Source organism: Piliocolobus tephrosceles, chromosome 16 (genome assembly GCF_002776525.5).
Source record: "Piliocolobus tephrosceles isolate RC106 chromosome 16, ASM277652v3, whole genome shotgun sequence".
Lineage (NCBI taxonomy): Eukaryota > Metazoa > Chordata > Mammalia > Primates > Cercopithecidae > Piliocolobus > Piliocolobus tephrosceles.
Genome location: NC_045449.1, coordinates 61,091,657 through 61,106,459, shown reverse-complemented (window position 1 = coordinate 61,106,459; position 14,803 = coordinate 61,091,657). Strand labels below are relative to the sequence as shown.

Here is a 14,803-nt window from a genome sequence, read left to right as displayed (position 1 = left end):
CTGAAAATACAAAAATTAGCTGGGCGTGGTGGTGGCACCTATAGTCCCAGCTACTCGGGAGGCTGAAGCATGAGAATCGCTTGAACCCGGGAGGTAGAAGTTGCAGTGAGCCAAGATTATGCCACTGTACTCCAGCCTGGGCGACAGAGCAAGACTCCATCGCAAAAAAAAAAAAAAGAGACAAGAAACTAAAAACAGTAAAAATTAAAGAAACAGTTCATCATAAAATGGAAACACATAATCAGCTTCTTTCAACATTCCAAGTTGTTGTGTGGTTTTGTTTTGTTTTTAAGAGATGGGGTCTTGCTTTGTCACCCAGGCTGGAGTTCAGTGGTGTTATCATTTCTCACTGCAGCCTTCCGGGTCCAAGGGATCCTCCCACCTCAGTCTCCTGAGCAGCTGGGACTACAGACACATGCAACTGCATGTGTCTAATTTTTTTTTTTTTTTTTTTAGAGACAGGGTCTCACTATGCTGCCCAGGCTGATTTCGAACTCCCAGCCTCATTTGATCCTCCCACCTCAGCCTCCCAAGTAGCTGGGATGACAGGTGTGCACCACCATGCCCAGCTGTTTTGTTGTTGTTGTTTAGAGACAGAGGTCTCACTACCTTGCTTAGGCTGGTTTCAAACTCCTGGCCTCAAGCGATCCTCCCGCTTCTACCCTCTAGAGCATTCTGCCTCCTAGAGCACTGGGATTATAGGCATGAGCCACCACACAGGCCAACATTCTAAGTTTGTTTTTGTTTTTGTTTTTGAGACAGAGTCTTGTTCTGTCGCCCAGGCTGGAGTGCGGTGGCACGATTTCAGCTCACTGCAAACTCCACCTCCCGAGTTCAAGCGATTCTCCTGCCTCAGTCTCCCGAGTAGCTGGGATTATAGACTAATTTTTTGTGCGTTTTAGTAGAGATGGGGATTCACCATGTTGGCCAGGCTGGTCTCAAACTCCTGACCTCAAGTGATCCTCCCACCTCGGCCTCCCAAAGTGCTGGTATTACCGGGACGACCCACCACACTGGCCAACATTCTAAGATTTTAAAATCACAAAGTAGTAAAGAGAATTAATGATCCAGAGAAAAGAAGTTACCATTTATAAGCTCCTAGGCATTCAGAACTCTCTTAAACCATTTATAAACCTTATCGCTACACCTCTGAGATTCCTCTTTTGCAGATGGGTAAAAAGAAATTCAGAAAAATTAAATGATTCAGAACTGGAAGTAAAATTGTGTTGTTTCAAAGCAAGGCTCTTTCTACCACACTGATAATTCCTAAATGATTCTTAAATGCTAGTGCACAAGTTCATTGCCAAGTGGAAAAAACAAAGCAAGTGCGTTCTGTTTTCAAAAAGCTAAATGTATTTATCACGTAACTGCTGAAATTGTATTCCTTCTAATATTTAATGCTAAAATATTCTTTCAGAAAAGAAAGGATATTTTGACATGAAAATTCCCCCAAATCATAAAATTCATAAAAACAAAATTTTAATATGACAAATGAATAAAGGAATCACGGTGGTAGAAATAATTACTTTGTAAGTTTTTGTGTTTTTTTTTTGAGATGGAGTTTTGCTCTTTCATCCAGGTTGGAGTGCAATGGCATGATCTCAGTTTCTTGCAACCTCCGCCTCCCAGGTTCAAGCAATTCTCCTGCCTCAGCCTCCCGAGTAGCTACGATTATAGGCAATCGCCACCACACCCAGCCAATTTTATATTTTTAGTAGAGATGGGGTTTCACCATGTTGGCCAAGTTGGTCTCAATTCCTGACCTCAGATGATCCACCTGCCTTGGCCTCCCAAAGTGCTGGGGTTACAGGTATGAGCCACTTCGCCCAGCTACTTTGTAAGTTTTAAAATATCCTTACTTTGCAACATAAAAAGTAAATTATCTTACATCAATCCCCAAAATTTCTTTTAAATTTTACTGACCCATGAAATACAAGACTGGCAACCACTGTCCTATGACCACTAGTTTTCAATTTACCTATCAGTGGTTCATGAAATCATTTTACCTGGTCAATACATGGATATTCTTCTTTCTTTTTTCTTTCTTCCTTCTTCGATAAAATAGAATAGAATAGAAAAATAGAAAACATCAGGACAAGTAGGTAAAAAGCCAGGCGCAGTAGCTCACGCCTGTCATCCCAGCACTTTGGGAGACTGAGGCGGGTGGATCACCTGAGGTCGGGAGTTCAAGACCAGCCTGACCAACATGGAGAAACCCCATCTCTACTAAAAACACAAAATTAGCCGGGCGTGGTGGCACCTGCCTGTAATCCCAGCTAGTCGGGAGGCTGAGGCAGGAGAATTGATTGAACCCAAGAGATGGAGGTTGCAGTGAGCCAAGATCACACCACTATACTTCAGCCTAGGTGACAGAGCGAGACTCCATCTCAAAAAAAAAGAAAAACGAAACAAGACAAGTAGGGAAAAAAGGTTAACTAATGTTTGTTTTAAGTTTATAAATACATAAATGCTGGTTTATACTGGGTTGGGATGTATAACGTACTTACTGCAGGTAAATGACTGTCAAAACACTTTGAAAACCTTTGTACTGTTTTTCTTAGAGTAATACATATTCATTATCAAATATTTGTAAAACAGAAAATTATCAAGAAGAATATTTGAAAGCATCTATAATCTCATTACTCGCAGGTCACTATTATTCATATTTGTATTGCTAGGCAGAGTATGTTTTCTTTCTTTCTTTTTTTTTTTTTTTCTTTTTGAGATAGGGTCTCACTCTATTGCCCAGGCTGAAGTGCAGTAGCACGATTTCTGCAGCCTTATCCTCCTGGGCTCAAGGAATCCTCCCACCTTAGCCTCTCGAGTAGCTAGGACTACAGGTGTACGCCATGATGCTCTGCTAATTTTTATTTTTTATTTTTTGTAGAGACGGGCAGTATGTTGCCCAGGTTGGTCTCGAACTCCTGGGCTCAAGTGATCCTCTCACCTCGGCCTCCCAAAGTCCTGCGATTACAGGCATAAGCCACCATGCCCGGCCAAGGCATGGTATATTTTCATATTACACAGACACTAGCTGTAAACACTGAATATTCCTAAACCCTCTAAAGTAGCAGCATCATTTAAATAGAAGACTGAACCTGGCACAGTGGCGGATGCCTGCAGTACCAGCCACTCAGGAAGATGAGGCAGGAGGATTGCTTGAGCCCAGGAGTTCGAGCCTGCAGTGTGCAATGATGGTGCCTGTGAACAGTCACTGCACTCTAGCCTGGGCAACACATCAAGACCCCCATCTGTAAAAAAATAAAATAAATAGAAGCCTGATTCTCAAGGACAGTGTGCCACAAATGGGGGAATGCCCTTAGACAAGATGAACTAGTATCATTTCAGACACTTAGGTATCCATCAATCTCTCTGATTACATCAAGAGTTGGAATTCATTTCTAGGCACCTTGCTCACAAAGGAATGCAATCTTCCATCTTAAAGGTAAGCATCTGATTCCACCATTAACATTTTCAACAAAGATTTAATCAAATCAGATTATATATTTGCCTGGAATTTTGTTTCTACGTGTTAAATATGGTTTATTTTTAGCTGTAGGAGTGATGGAATTTGTGTTAACAGGCCCTGGTGAGAATAATCAGTTCACAGCCAAGCTTGGGTGCAGCCAATGTTCATGTGTAATGAAGGATGACTTTGAAAATACAGCAAATCCAGCTCACTCACTCTTGTGAAGAGTCCGAGGAGGTTTTCATAGTGAGAAAGTATGGCCGGGCGCAGTGGCTCACACCTGTAATCCCAGCACTTTGGGAAGCCAAGGCAGGTGGATCACAAGGTCAGGAGATCGAGACCATCCTAGCTCACACAGTGAAACTCCAGCTCTACTAAAAATACAAAAAAACTTAGCTGGGCAGGGGTGGCGTGCATCTGTAGTCCCAGCTACTCAGGAGGCTGAGGCAGGAGAATTGCTTGAACCTGGGAGGTGGAGGTTGCAGTGAGCCAAGATCACACCACTGCACTCCAGCCTGGGCAACAGAGCGCGACTCTGTCTCAAAAAAAAAAAAAAAAAAAACAGTGCGAAAGTATACATTGTGGGAAAGAAAGAAAGTAGCCAGGGTCTCACAATGCCCAGAGCCCTGACTATTAGTATGAACTCATTCCAGACAACCAGAAGAACTCCTCCAAGACCAATCATGGAGACTTTTTCAGGATTAAGAGAAGGCCACCTGAGGCAGCACCTCGGCGCCATTAGGACTCACAGGGACTTCATAACTTATGTTTGCTGCAAAGGAGAGGTGCACGTAAACATGGTGCTCGGAACTCACCAGCACGTGAAAAGAACTTCAGAGTAAAAAGGAATTCGAGCATCATCAATTAGTGTGCTTCCTATCAAACATGGATACTCTTACCAAGCATTTATGAGGAATCCATTTTACAGGAAACTAATGTGGAACAAATTGTATGCAAATTAAATGTTTTTAAAAAATCATGATGATACATAAATATGGAAGCTTCCTTTCTCTAAACATATGTATTTTTTAATTTTTATTTTTATTTGAAGTTCCGGGATACATGTGAAGAATGTGCAGGTTCGTTACCTAGGTATATGTGTGCCATGGTGGTTTGCTGCACCTATTGATCCATCCTCTAAGTTCCCTCCCCTCGCCCCCCCACCCTCCAACAGGCCCGGGTGTGTGTTACTCCCCTCCCTGTGTCCATATGTTCTCATTGTTCAACTCCCACTTATGAGTGAGAACATGCAGTGTTTGGTTTTCTGTTCCTCTGTTAGTTTGCTGAGGATGATGGCTTCCAGCTTCATCCATGTCCCTGCAAAGGACATGATCTCATTCCTTTTTATGGCTGCATAGTATTCCATGGTGTATATGTACCACATTTTCTTTATCCAGTCTATCATTGATGGGCCTTTGGGTTAATTCCATGTGTTTGCTATTGTAAACAGTGCTACAATAAATAAAAGACACATGTGCATGTGTCTTTATAGTAGAATGATTTATATTTCTTAGGGTATATACCCAATAATGGGATTGCTGGGTCAAATGGTATTTCTGGTTCTAGACCCTTGAGGAATCCCCATACTGTCTTCCACAATGGTGGAACTACTTTATACTTCCACCAACAGTGTAAAAGCATTCCTATTTCTCCACAGCCAAACATGTAATTTATAATCAAAAGAATTCCTTACTCCAAAGAGCATAGGAAGTGTATGATGGTCTATGAAGCAATCAGCAAAAGGGATTGCAAGAGGGAGGCCTATGTGTTAAATAAAGTTTTATTGAAACACAGCACACCCACTTCTTTACCCTATTGTCTATGGTTGCTTTTGAGCTACAACGGCAGAGTCAAGTGGCTGTGACATAGACCTTATGACTGGCAATAGCAAAAATATTTACTTTCTGGCCTTTTAAGAAAAAAATTTGCTGCCTGCCATGGTGGTTCACACCTGTAATCCCAGCACTCTCACAGGCCAAGGTGAGAGGATCACTTAAGGCTAGGAGTTTGAGACCAGCCTAGGCAACATAGTGAGACTCCCATCTCTTTAAAAAAAAAAATTATTTTTAAAATTAGCCAAGTGTGGTGGTGCGTGCCTGTTGTCCCAGCTACTTGGGAGGTGGAGGCAGGAAGATTGCTTGAGCCTAGGAGTACAAAGTTGCAATGAGGCATGATTGTGCCACTGCACTCCAGCCTGGGTGACAGAGCAAGACCCTGTCTCTTTAAAAAAAAAAAAAGAAAAGAAATAGAGAGCGATGAAAGAGAAAGAAAGAAGGAAGGGAGGAAGGGAAAGAGAGCAAGAAAAAGAAGAAGGAAGGAAGGAAGGAGAGAGAGAGAGAAAGAAAGAGAGAGAGAACGAATGAAAGAGAGAAAGAAAGAAAAGGAAAGAGAGAGAAAAAGAAAAGAGAAGAGAAGAGAAAAAAGAAAAGAAAAGAAAAGAAAAAAAAGTTTGTCGACCCTTGCCCATAGCAAGGGTTTAGGACTTGAAAAAGCTGTGACCATTTGTGTGGGGTTCATCCTCCCATACCATGAATTCACCTCTTTCTCTAGAGAGGTCATTTCTTAAGGGGCATATGAAGAGTTGTAAAATGTAACAGGAACACCAGTAGGTTTTGGATTGGTGTTAAACCAATTTCAGAGAAGTGTGACTTTCAAGACTGCAAGAAATCTACTTGAAACCTCTTCTGTGAAACTGATCCAGATGTTTCAGCCCTGAATCCAAATGAGGACAGAGATGCCCAAGAGGGAGCATTGCAACTTTCCACTGTGGGACCTGGACCGTGTATTTCCTCCTGGCTTCAGGACAGAAATCTGTAACTGCTCTTGAAGGAGCCACAGAAACGCTCTTCTTTTCCTTAACAACTTTCTTCCATTTGTCCTTTGCTCCAGAACTATAAGATGGAAACTCACAAAGACATACCTGTTCGCACATCCATCCTTATTCAAATGCAGGTAGACCTTCAGGGAGGCTGAGGCAGGAGGATCGCTTAAGCCCAGGAGTGCATGGTTGCAGTGAGGCATGATTTCAGGTAGAACTGCATTTAAATGAGGATGGATTTGCGCCCAGTCATGTCGACTGAAAATACTAGTAATCAGATTTGAAAATATTAATATTCAGGTTTCACCACCTCTCTATACCAAGCCCACACATCCTTGCCTTTAGAAAGTCAGGCCAGCTAGGTCGGGTCACCAGGGTGCGCCAGGCAAATATCATCCCCCTCTCCCAAGGTAAGGCCCCTGCCGGGTAATGGAGAGTATTTCTCCAACACACCATGTTTCTAATATCTGTCAGAGAAAAGACCTGATTCAACTTGTATCCAGTGATTTGAAAGCCAAACCCAAATCTCAATGTCATTCTGACAATATTTCTATTAAATAAAATCCTCTGTTTCCTTGGGGGCTTTTAAAATCAATCTGCCACAAAAAGCTTCCGAACAAGTTAATAACGCAGATGTGCTGACTCATACTCCCGGCAAGCACTCCTCCATGAAGAATCAATGGACTTTGTTCAACATATCAAAACAGTTAGCAGTTGAGCCGTAATGCAATTAAAACACAGCTCTTCCTTACCCAATTCTTCCTCATGTTTAAAAAAAAAAAAAAATGCTAGCATACTGAACTCTTGGGAGTTACAGAATCAAAATCTCAGATCAGTCTGTTAGAGCCGAACTAACATTTACTAAGTGCATATCACACAGAAGGTACTGAGGAACGTACATACACCACCCTGCAAAGTAGACATTGTTTGAGTAAGCTAGACCGGTGTGGTAGCTCACGCCTTTAATCCCAGCAGTTTGGGAGGCTGAGGTGGGCAGATCACCTGAGGTCAGGAGTTCAAGACCAGCCTGGCCAACATGGTGAAACCCCATCTCTACTAAAAATACAAAAATTAGCTGGGTGTAGTAGTCTAGTCCCAGCTACTCAGGAGGCTGAGGCAGGAGAATCGCTTGAACCTGGGAGGTGGAGGTTGCAGTGAGCCAAGATCACACCACTGTGCTCCAGCCTGGGTGACAGAGCAAGGCTCTGTCTCAAAAGAAAAACAGAAAAAAAGAAAGAAAGACAGTGAGCAAGCTAGGGGTGTGGTGGGTCACACCTGTGTGTACTTAGGAGGCCAAGGCTAGAGGATGGCTTGAGCCCAGGAGCTCAAGACCAGCCTAGGCAACATAGCAAGACCTCCTCTCTATTTTAAAAAATAAATAATGAGGAAATTTAAGCTCGTAGAGTTGAAATGACTTGTCCACGCCTAATAAGACAAAATTGGGATTCCAACTCTGTCTCCAAATCCGTGTCTCTCCATATGCCGCTCACCTCCAACTCTATGCAATGGTAACTAGACAATGTCAAAGGAATGTATTTATAGCCTCCCTTCCTCCTGGGATGGGCCTGGGAACATGCTGTTTTGTTTTCCCTCTGCCCCTCCTTTTAGTCGTTGGAAGCATATGTTGGCACATCCTTCCTTCAGATGATGTGGTTTAAGCCTTCTTGGGTACAGTCACAATTGAGTCATACTTCCTGCAAGTCACACCAGCTCACCTTGCCTGAGTTCTAAGGGTTCACAGATTCTTGGCTCATCTCACACTGTAAATTTCAACTTCAATTCGAGGTCATTTCCTGTTGGCCTCATGTGTCACCTACATGCATAATTTGTTAATTCCTGGAAGGTCCCTCATTGCCTTGACTGTGTTAGAGAGTGAGTCCCATCAAGGAAGGATTTGGTGGCTTATTCGCCGCTGTATTCCCAGAACTTGATAAATATTTACTAAATAAACAGATGCTGCATCTTTGCCACATTTCTGGGCGGTAAGGAAACTAAGGCACAGGAAAATTAAGGTTGCTTTTCTACGACCATGCAAGAATGAGGCTTCCTAGAATTGGATGTAAGAACAGCCATAACTGGGGTGAGGGTACCCATCTGAAACAGGAACCAAGCTTTCCCAACACCACACTGCGAAGACTTTGGAATGACAAAAATGGGTTTCAAAAGTTACTATTCTAGCCTGGTGCAGTGGCTCACACCTGTAATCCCAGCACTTTGGGAGGCCGAGGCGGGTGGATCACCTGAGGTCAGGAGTTCAAGACTAGCCTGGCCAACACAGTAAAACCCCATCTCTAGTAAAAATACACAAATTAGCCAGGCGTGGTGATGAGTGCCTGTAATCCCAGCTACTCGGGAGGCTGAGGCAGGAGAACTGCTTGAACCCAGGAGGCAGAGGTTGCAGTGAGCTGAGATCGTGACATTGCACTCCAGCCTGGGTGACAAGAGCAAAACTCCATCTCAAAAATAAATACATAAATAAAAGCTACTGTTCTCTGTTTTCAAGTCTCTGGCACCAAGAGAAAAGACATCCATCTTCTATATGAGCTGTATGTGTGAATGACTCCAACAGGGAGTGAAAAACTAACAGTTCCTGCTCCACCTGCCAAGTTCTCACTAGCACCATCAAGAAGAAAGCTTTCTCTCAGCCTACCTGGAAGGAAGGAAGCCAGGGCAGAATGTGCAGAGATCTCCTGAAATGTCATCTTCTCTTCCTGCACCCAGAAGGACCCTAAAGATCACCCAAAACAGACTGGAGCCCAGTATATTCTAGCTAACATGATGGATAATGCATCATTCATGGCTAGTGAAATTCTAAGCAGCTTCATAATGAATTATGCCCCCACATTAGACATTCCTGACTTTCCTTCCACCACATACAGTTGGTATAAGTAAAGGGCTATTGATTGATCAGAAGAAACACTGGAAAGTAAGTCTGAGTACCAAAACACTAAGTGCTTCCACAATGAGAAAATACACACAAGTCAGGAAAAGGAATGGAAATAAAAACACAAGTAGGAAACAGAAGTGAGGCCAGGCATGGTGGCTCACGCCTGTAATCCCAGCACTTTGGGAGGCCGAGGAGGGCAGTTTACTTGATGCCAGGAGTTCAAGACCAGCCTGGCCAACATAGCAAAACCCCATCTCTACTAAAAATATAAAAATCAGCCAGGCGTGGTGGTGGATGACTGTAATCCCAACTGCTTAGGAGACTGAGTGAGAGGATCACTTGACCCAAGACGTGGAGGTTGCGGTGAACTGAGATAGTGCCACTGTGCTCCAGCCTGGCAACAGACCAAGACTCTGTCAAAAAGACAGACCGAAGGGAGGAAGGAAGGAAGGAAGGAAGGAAGGAGAGAGAAAGGAAATGAAAGGAAAGAAAGAAGGAAGGAAGGAAGGAAAGAGAGGGAGAGGGAGGGAGAAAGGGAGGGAGGAAGGGAGCAAGGAAGGAAGGAAGAAAGGCAGGCAGGCAGGAAGGAAGGTAGGAAGGAAAAATAGAAGTGGCTAATTTCTGTACATCCTCAATAATTTCGAAATTTGGTCACACATTGAGATTCTTTATTCCAATGCTTCTTGCTGCACCCAGGGGCATGCTGACAGGCTGACTTAGTAATTCCTGAGAACCCTCCACTGGAGGTTTTCAAATCATAATTAACACAAAACATGTCATAAAAAGACTCACTAATCACTGATCAATAAAATATATTCTCTTCCACAGCGTGCCTTTTCACTCTGAAAAGCACTGCTTGTTTCTACCACCCTTCAGGGATCAAAGACAGACTGATGTCAGGCCCAAAATGCATGAAGCAAAATGAGACTATGATTTGTCCCTGATAAGTTTGTGCTTTACGGATGGATAGACAGATGTGGATGGTTCTGAAACAAAAGGGTTGTGGGTTTTTTTTCTCTCTCTTTTTTTTTTTTTTTGAGACGGGGTCACTGCACTCAGGATGGAGTGCAGTGGCACAACCTCGGCTCACTGCAATTTCTGCCTCCCGGGTTTAAGCAATTCTTCTGCTTCAACCTCCCTAGTAGCTGAGATTACAGGTGTGTGCCACCATGTCTGGTTAATTTTTGTATTTTTAGTAGAGATGGGGTTTCGCCATGTTGGCCAAGCTGGTCTCAAACTCCTGACCTCAAGTGATCCGCCCACATCAGCCTCCCAAAGTGCTAGGATTATAGGCTTGAGCCACCGCACCTGGCCTGTTTAATTTATTTTTTCTAATGCAGTTTATTCTGTAATTCAGGGAAAAGAGTGCCTTCCCTTTCTCAGAATTTTCCTGATACCCTACTTAAGGTCAAAACTAGAAAGCGTCCCAAGTAGGTAGGGAATACAGGCCAGCTCTCACATTAAAGAAGGTACTGAACCCACCATACTTGAAGCAATGATAGAGAAGGATCCTCGAGCCTGGCCCTGCAACTTGAAATGATGTTTCCTGGATATAAATCTGTCTTAGTAAGAAACGCATCATGTCTGTGTCCTACTCCAGAAATAGGAAACTTCTAGAATCCGTGCCAGTGTGGTGGAACTGATGGAACCATTGGGAGAGCTTCCATTTCTCCACCACATGTACCTACTTTCCCCCTCACTCCCTGCTCTTGCCTCTTTGCCAACCCCTGTTGCCATCTTTCTGCTTTCTCATTTTTTTCTCCCCCTCTTTCTCCCCCAAGCATGCTTTTACTTATAGTTGAAAGCCACAGTCTCTGCTTAATATCACTGAATGTTAATCTAGACCAAGAGTTTGCTGTCCTCTGCCCCTTACCTGGGGAGCTTTCATAAAAGTAACCAGTGGTAGCTTTGTAATATCAAGCCAAACCTAAGAAGCACAAAGTTCTCACAGGCTCAGTGATTTCTGAACATTACCCAAGTCATCACCACTGTCCATTTTCTCTGGTCAAGTGCATTCATTTTCATCATGATTTTATTAAGCAAAATTCAGGCCCGGTGGGGTGGCTCACGGCCAGGCAGAGTGGCTCACGCCTGTAATCCCAGCATTTTGGGAGGCCGAGGCAGGCGAACCACCTGAGGTCAGGAGTTTGAGACCAGCCTGGCCAACATGGTGAAATCCCATCCCTACTAAATATACGAAAATTAGCCAGGCGTGATGATGGGTGTCTGTAATCCCAGCTACTTGGGAGGCTGAGGCAGAAGAATCGCTTGAACCCAGGAGGCGGAGGTTGCAGTGAGCCGAGACGTACCACTGCACTCCAGTCTGGGTGACAGAGCGAAACTCCATCTGAAAAAAAAAAAAAAAAAATCCTAATATGCCCCATCCTCAGCTGTTGATTTGTTTTTTTGCTGCCCTCCCCGCAGCAACACAGTTTCACAGAACATGGAGAAATCTACCTACCTACCCAAAGAATGAAAACTGCGATTCTCTTGTGATAGGAAGTTTGTGCACGAAACACTGAAATTCCATTTTCTCCCATCATTTATTTTTGGGTCAGTATTTACTTACTAAGCAAAGTTAGAATATTCCATTTAAATGTAAAACTGTCTTCTCCCATGACTGGCACAGCAGCACTGCCATAAGCAGACCAATTGAAACAAGTTAGAAATGCCAATAAAAATAGGTATTGGGAGCTTTATATAGTCACAAGGCAATAAGCAGATCTTAATCTACTGCCTAACCATCTCCTGAGAATAAAGTCATGTGCCTGGGAGCCTTAAAGATCCAAATCATCTGTCGGTAAAAGGATTTATGACATACACTTCCAAGGAAAGAATATCCCAATATGCTGCACTGTTCCGTTGACATTTTTCCTTCCAGACAGGGTCTTGCTCTGTTACCCAGGCTGGAGAACAGTAGCACGAACACAGCCCACTGCAGCCTGGACCTCCTGGGCTCAAGTGATCCTCCCATCTCAGCCTCCCAAGTAGCTGGGACTACAGATGCGCGCCACCACGCCCAGCTAATTTTTTTTTCAAATTTTTTGTAGAGACGGAGTGTCACCATGTTGTCCATGCTGGTCTCAAACTCCTGGGCTCAGCCTCCCAAAGTGCTGGGATTACAGACATGAGCCACTGCACCCAGCCTCCATTGACTTCAAGCAGTCAGAGCTCCCATGTCTGAGGGAAACCTCTTCAATTGTACCAGTTGCAAAGGTGTGCTACTGGGAGACAGCTGATTGAGAAATAACTTAAGAGCTGTGCAAATATAAATATGACTCACAGCAGAGAATATCAGAATTTTACAGAAAATACAAGAGATTCAATTCAGGCCTTTAAACACTACAGATCTGCAGGACAATGGAGAAGACTCAGGGAGACTGGCAACCAAGAAATTATATGTAGGTTAAATTACCTCTGCCTCTCTTTCCTTGCTGACACCACGGTGGGCTCAAGAATCAAGAGGGTGCTGAATGTGGACCTGGTGCAGCTGCTCATACCTGTAATCTCAGCACTTTGGGAGGCCGAGGCAGGAGGATCGCTTGAGGCCAGGAGTTTGAGACCAGCCTGGACAAACATAGCAAGACCTATCTCTACAAAACAATGTAAAAATTTAGCAAGCATGGTGGCATGTGCCTGCAGTCCTAGCTACTAGGCTGAGGCAGGAGGATCACTCAAGCCCAGGAGTTCAAGGCTTCAGTGAGCTATGATCACGCCACTGTACTCCAGCCTGGGTGACAGAGCAAAACCATGTCTCAAAAAAAATTTTTTTAAAGAGAATGCTGAATGTTGGCCGGGCACGGTGGCTCATACCTGTAATCCCAGCACTTTGAGAGGCCGAGGCAGGCAGATCACCTGAGGTCGGGAGTTTGAGACCAGCCTGACCAACATGGAGAAACCCCACCTCTACTAAAACTACAAAATTAGCTGGGTGTGGTGGCGAATGCCTGTAATCCCAGCTACTTGGGAGGCTGAGGCAGGAGAATCACTTGAACCCGGGAGGCGGAGCTTGCGGTGAGCTGAGATTGCGCCATTGCACTCCAGTCTGGACAATAAGAGCAAAACTCCATCTCAAAAAAAAAAAAAAAAAGATATAATGTTGAATGTTGGGACCATTTCTTTTTAAGGGCACTGAGCGTTGATATAAGTTGTTCTTGAATGGTGACATAGGTGCCAAGTTGCATAAAAGAGGAATGTGGTTCAGCAAAAACTGCACTTCTCAAATATGCCAGGACCCTACCCCAGTGCAACAGCATCCCTGCACCTGGGAACCAGGATAAGAGGTGGGGGCCAAAGGATGCAGGCAGAAATACGCTGCGTCTGCCATGTGACAGTGGGTGAAATATACAATGCTCCATTGTAAATAAAATAGCAATACATGGGCTGGGCGTGGTAGCTCATGCCTATAATCTTAGAACTTTGGGAGGCTAGAGGCAGGAGGATCACTTGAGATCAGGAGTTCAAGACCAGCCTGGACAAAATGGTGAAATCCCGTCTCTACTAACAACACAAAACTAGCCAGGTGTGGTGGCTGGCACCTATAATCCCAGCTACTTAGGAGGCTGAAGCAGGAGAATGGCTTGAACCCGGGAGGCAGAGGTTGCAGTTGCAGTGAGCCGAGATTGCACCACTGCACGCCAGCATGGGCAACAGAGCAAGACTCTGTCTTAAAAAAAAAAAAAAAAAAAAAAGCAATATACGTAAACAAGGAAAGGGAGATTTAAATTTACGTACAAAAAAAGGACCAAGTCTTATGTCTAAAATTAAGTGAATTTTTTAGTAAGTACCTGGGTCCGTAAGACTCCAGTCATTAGCCACCCGCCACGTGCTATTTTCCATATGAATCTATACATAACAGCGATAATGCCATGCCTTCAATTTTTACAATTGTTCTTCAACCTAACGAGCAAAGAAGAATGGAGAATGGCAGAACATTTTTACACATGTAGTAAATATAAACCATGCTCAGGTTTTTTTTTTTTTAGGCAAGCGTGATTTTCAAAAGTCACTGTTTTCATTCTGAAAGACATGACTCTTGCATATTTCTCAAGTCTAAGTTGGAATGTTATCACTGTTGACCAAATCATCCAGATGAAAGAAGAAAGAAGAGTACAACATGATCTTCAGAAAATGTTACAAAGCTTCAGGTAGAATAAAGTTAGAATGAGTTTCTGGGTTCCAAAAGATGTAACATTTCAGATCTCATTTATTAAGTGCATCGCCAAGGCCATTATATAACCATGTCCACGTAATTGTAATAGCCAACATTCCATTAACTCTGATTTTTGAGAGAACCAAGGCAATAAAAAGAAGCAATATTAAAAGTTAACTACATAGTACATTTGGGGAACAGTGGTTTGATTTGGCCAGAGCCCAGGACACAAGGGAAGGGCAGAGGATGAGGCTGAACAGAGTCAGTCTAGGCGGACTTTAAATGTCACACAAAAGGGCTTAGACTCGTAATATAAAAGAGGCTGTGCTGACCCAAAGGATTTGGAGACGATGACGTGGGTCTTGTTAGGAAACTTACAATCTAATGGGAGTGACACCTAGAGAGGGTCCTGAGCTACAGAAGGGCAGGAGAGAAATGAAGTATGATGGGGAAGATGAGAAAAACCTTTCCTGGGAA

General features: G+C 43.6%; 1 protein-coding gene across 2 annotated transcripts in view; it reads right to left on the bottom strand.

Annotated features, from left to right (window-relative positions):
- PITPNC1 (phosphatidylinositol transfer protein cytoplasmic 1) overlaps positions 1–14,803 on the bottom strand; it is a 312,387-nt gene that overhangs the window by 260,372 nt on the left and 37,212 nt on the right. Inside the window, exon 1 of one of the 2 annotated variants that reach the window (XM_023211998.2) lies at positions 6,390–6,504. The exons of the other annotated variant lie outside the window; for it this stretch is intronic. Coding sequence (XP_023067766.1) covers positions 6,390–6,401 — 12 coding nt within the window. The 5' untranslated portion in view covers positions 6,402–6,504. Of the gene's footprint in view, positions 1–6,389; positions 6,505–14,803 lie in introns of those variants that run through there. 2 annotated transcript variants of the gene reach the window in all.